Here is a 5,236-nt window from a genome sequence, read left to right as displayed (position 1 = left end):
ATTTTCTTTAAATGTATAAAAATCCGCAGTCTAGTATTAAGACAGTTTAATATTTGATTAACAGTAAAAAATTGTAACAAAAAGAATGATAGAGATGATTTTGTTTTAGTCGAGATAAGAATGATATATCTCAGCTAATAAAATATACTCATATAACTTTTGTGTGTTTTTTTTAATAAAGAAGATGGGTTTACATACTGTATCACGTATCATTCAATTTGAAACTTATAATGGGAGTTGTACCGTACAATGAGTAAAATTGCATGTACATTGATGAAATAAATAGTCAATACAACCAAATGAAAATTATAGAAAATTTGGGTACTATAATTATCTACTATAGTAATTTCGATCTAATAATATAATAGGCCATGTAGAGCCACCACATACATATACATATATATTAACTTTTTTTTCCACACTGTCCACCATAAATAGGACAATAAATTGAACTACACTCACATTCTTATCGCTGCCACACATGCACATATCCATTTCATACTATTTCGCATCTTGCGTTTATTGTAACGACATTATAATTTAATTATGAATAATGATAAGAACACATCGTTTAATTGTATCTAACGCAGTAGCTATCTACCAGTAACATTATAGAAAATACATAACGACTTTCTTATCGTCAGACCGATTACATACGAATTGTTACTTGTTAATTGACATTTCCAATACTGCGAATTGCACGCGATTTTTTTTTGCTGGTGTATAATTACAATGTTCAATATTTTCAACGTAAAAAGAAGAATATTAATTAAAAAAAGAGACATTCTGTGGTATTCACTTGTTTGATTTATTTTGAAAGGAAATATTCTGATTTAATTTACTTAATCATTTTATTAAATTTGGGAACAAGCTTTTCAATTTCACTCATACATTAATTAATTATTCACCGTATCGCAGATGTTTCAATATATTAATATACCTCAAGAGAAAGAGAGAGACAATTGGTTGTCATTTTTCTTATGTTTTCATTATGAATGGAGTATAAACAAAATTATTTATAGTATCATTATATATGTATTAAAAATAATAATACAAAAAAATTATAAATAATTTGGCCATTGTTAGGTATCAAAATGTGCATACATATTATGTGAACTTTAACAGTAATAATTATAGTAATCTAGGATCTTAAACAATCGATATTTTAAAAAATTGTAAGGAAATTGCAAAAAAGTATATTTCATATAAATATAACATTGGATATAACTTTAATGTGAATATAATTCCAAATTTTTATCAATACAGTAATTTAAACAAAAAACTATATCCCTGAATTTTTAGAATTTTATTTTATTTTTTACTTATCCTTCGTTGCAAATAAAATGATCGAGTAAAAGCTTGAAAAAAGATTATAATAAAAGATTAAAGACTCATAATAATATAATAGCGTAAGATTTTGGCATAAAAAATTGATATTTGTATGAGCATAGACACTGCTTGATGCATTGTATGTCAAATATTCTATTACATCCATTCCTATAAAATAATAATTAATAAACTGTTTCGTTAATTTTGCACATCCGCGATAATATAATCTTAGAAAACAGTGTAATATAAATACATGGTACATATCTATAGGATGGCAGAAGAGAATTTTTGAAGAACATCAATAATTCTCTATTGGAATGAGGCATGTTTTGTATTGTAACAGGGAACATGTATGTATATCTAGGTGCCGTAAATTCTTCAAAAAGTAGTTGGACAGAATGGTCATGTATATTATTGAATTCAAATTTAGTTCAGAAGCTAAGTCAATTATCGTTTTCACAAAGAGATTCCATTTAGTCCCATTTTTATTGGTCTGTCTGTAAAGATAAGTATTTAGAGAAGTATAAATAAATAAATTTTTCACTGAAACTTTTCAATAGCGTTTATCAATGTGTTCCTTGGCGTTGTCTGTGCATTTCTTTGTCAAATGAGATGTATATATATAGTTTTATATTTATATACAAATTATATTAAGAGTTAGAAAGACTAGTAGTTTTATACTAACTTAGTTGTCAATACACTTATACAACGAGTCATTTATGCAGTGACCCTGCATTATAAGTAGGAAAACTTAAGAATCGTTTTCATATTTTGTGTTCAAAGATTTGAAATCTATTCAAGGCGATTCTCTTCACCTTTGTTTTCTGGTCATTTTGAGTGAAGTACACATAAAGCTCTGATAGTTCTTGCATCGAGAAGATCTGGAATCTTTACCAGGGAGAGTTTGTTAAGCTTTGCAATATTTTGCTTGGAAAGTGGATCACCTATCTATATTACATCAATACAGATATCAATTATTACTTTAATTAGTTATAAACTTAGACTCAGTATATATTATTACTGAACTGTAATGGCTTAATAATATTTCTTTACTTTCTGACAGTCAGAGGGACGATAGGTTTATAACAGTACGTGATATAAATTATAACTTTCCTTACTTCCTAGAAAACGTAATTCAAGACGCTATTAAAGATTTCTCTTTCATACAATTGTAATAACCTTATAATAACAGAAATTTTATAATAAAATAAACTAACGCTTGAATCCGTGTTGTACATATTTGTGCACAGGCAGTTTAATAATTGTACTTTAAATAACTAAAGTTTACTACTTGAACGCTCTTTACTAAATTAATATTTTAATAGATAATATAAACGAATTTTTGTGGCTTTTGATTGATTTCGGTTCACGTACCGTAAACCCACTCATCGTGTAACCATCTTTAGTTTTCATTGATAATAAACGATCATGGTTATAATTTCACGCAATTCTCTAACTAATTAACTTTGAGATTAAACGCACATATTGTTACTTCCTAAGTTTACAATGTCTATCTACTTGAACGGTCATTTAAGATTTCATTTATAACTATAACAACAACGATGATGACAATAGTTATGATTATGATTATGATAGTATAATGAATAATGATAAATAGCGATAATTACAACTTTATCATGATTAATTCTCATTCATGTTACTATGCAGTGTACGCTATTTGTTTTAATGGAATGTCTATCTTGATTTTCATTAGACTTCAAATAAAACTACATCTGATATTGAGTATATTTTTTCCTATCAGAGCTATTTTTTTCATAGCCGTTACTTTCTCTTATTTTCGACTTAATAATAAATTCAACTTGTTTTGCATTAACATGGTCGATAAAAAATAAAAAATCATATGTTCGAGGTGGGTACAGAAACGTATTTAATATTTGATGGGAATGACGCACGCTACGTATGATCAACCGAATGAAGATAAAACGTCATTCTATCCCAATTGTTTCGAAAAATTTTAATTTCCTTAACTATGAGCAAATGTCATTAGGTTTCAATCAGTTTATGTGCCACTTTAGAAGTGTCTAATTTTATAACGGTGAGTTTCTCTACCAGTCTTTTCTCCTTCTCCGAACCTAGGCATTTTAATTATTAAAATCGTCATATTTTGAACCCTGTGTTTGACTTGTGTCTCGTTTTCAACAACATTTGTGTATGGCACAAATGAATATAGAGCTCACATAACTAATATGCGTATATTACTTTTACTTCTTCCACGCGGGTGCACTAATTGCGGGGAAGAATTTAGAATTCATATTTCTTCATTCTTCGTTCGCTATTATTTAACCCTGTCGCAAAATTTCATGTTACAATCTGCCAATCTTGAATTAGTATACTATACTGATGTTCAAAGATATACATATACCATTTTCCTTTAAAGTAGCTTGTTTCACTTTCTTTACTATAGGCATATAATACGCGTAGTATTTGGGATAACGGCAATAAAATTATTATTAACGATCGTTTAATAAATCGCCGCAAACATTTTCCTTCGTTTTCTTATTGCAAATATTATTATAGAAATCTTGATTAATTTTACAAAATTCACTTGCCCCCAATTACAGTTGGTTAGAAGAGTTCCAGTTTTGGCAATCCAGAAACGTGGAAGTCAATCATCGCTGTTGCTGCTAACGTTGTAAGGAAAGACTGTCAGTACGGTAGTATTCGATGATCTGATGTTAACCGCTGATAACACGGACGGTCCACTTGTTTCTACTGCATGCTAAAGCCTCCATAAGCTAGATCTTCGTGCTCCTGATCCTGATCCTGGCATGCATATACACAGTGATTTCATTAGGGCCAATAATAATTCGAATGACCTATTTCTATGTAAAATGATTATATCGAACGTACGTAGTGTTATGTGATCAATGCTAGATTTTCTACTAAAATGCTGCTAACGAATTGAAAATATTTAAGTGAGTGAGTGAGAACTAGCGAATTTTCAATTCCATCGTAAAAATATTAGTGGAGAACGCAATGGTACCGGCTTGTGTTTAACGACATCCTCCTTTATCTATGATTGTACCGACCAGCATGAGTAATGGCCACCATCTCTATGGGCAAGGAACCTCTTCGTTTGACGATCGGTTCAGGAATCGAGTCCTTTTTTCCTAGTTCCCTCTTCCATTTAAGCCATGTGCCATTATCGTTTCCATCTGTGGATCCTCCAGAGAACATTTCTGGTCCTCCGGAACTCCTTCTCCTCAATACCTTTTTCCGATTACGAGGCTTACCATTTATGCTACTCCTATTGAACATATCACGGCGTAATTCGGATATGTCTGCTGGCACTGAACCTCGCCGCGGTGACGGCATGCCAGGGCCGGTACTATCGATTATTCTTGTTATTCCGTTATTGTTGCTATTTCCGGTATTGTTATTATTATTGTTATTATTTATTGGGAGATTTTCTCGTTCATCTAGAAACATGCAGCTAGTAGTAACAAACTTCAAGCAAAAACTTGTTAATTACAATTTTAATTATATAGCGTATATACATACTTGTTAAAGACAAGATATTGCCAAGAAGATTTCCAAGAGCAGTTTCTTGCGGGAGACTTGCTCTTCGAGGTCCTGCAACATTACCCTCTCGAGGTCCTAAGGCTAATCTATTAAAGCCACCGCCTGAAAATACAGCAAATATTATTATAATATTAGCCACGCTTTATTGATTTTATGGTGATTTAGAACAACTATTATTTGTTGTTCTCTTACCCTGTTGTCTAGTAATGTCATTTGGTACAGATCCACGCCTGGAACTATGATCAACCCTGGTTGGTATAGCTGGTACCGTAATGTCATCCAATCTAGACATGAGGCCAACTGGAGCAGAGCCACGTCGTCTGGTCCATGACTAAATAATGATCGACAACATACTTTAATTTGA

At 31.0% G+C, this 5,236-nt stretch overlaps 1 protein-coding gene across 9 annotated transcripts in view; it reads right to left on the bottom strand.

The window, feature by feature from the left end:
* Positions 1–153: 153 nt before the first annotated feature.
* LOC126874172 (uncharacterized) overlaps positions 154–5,236 on the bottom strand; it is a 137,017-nt gene continuing 131,934 nt past the window's right edge. For 6 of the 9 annotated variants that reach the window (XM_050635936.1, XM_050635879.1, XM_050635888.1 and 3 more), the window contains 4 exons: positions 5,065–5,203; positions 4,852–4,974; positions 4,380–4,769; positions 154–4,113 (listed from right to left, as the gene is read on the bottom strand). In XM_050635936.1, coding sequence (XP_050491893.1) covers positions 4,070–4,113; positions 4,380–4,769; positions 4,852–4,974; positions 5,065–5,203 — 696 coding nt within the window. In that variant the 3' untranslated portion in view covers positions 154–4,069. Of the gene's footprint in view, positions 4,114–4,333; positions 4,770–4,851; positions 4,975–5,064; positions 5,204–5,236 lie in introns of all 9 variants that reach the window. The other 3 variants (XM_050635927.1, XM_050635944.1, XM_050635953.1) reach the window with 3 other exon arrangements.

Source organism: Bombus huntii, chromosome 2, assembly GCF_024542735.1.
Source record: "Bombus huntii isolate Logan2020A chromosome 2, iyBomHunt1.1, whole genome shotgun sequence".
In the NCBI taxonomy this organism is placed as follows: domain Eukaryota; kingdom Metazoa; phylum Arthropoda; class Insecta; order Hymenoptera; family Apidae; genus Bombus; species Bombus huntii.
The sequence above is the reverse complement of the archived record's forward strand: the minus strand, read 5'-3'. Positions and strand labels throughout refer to the sequence as shown.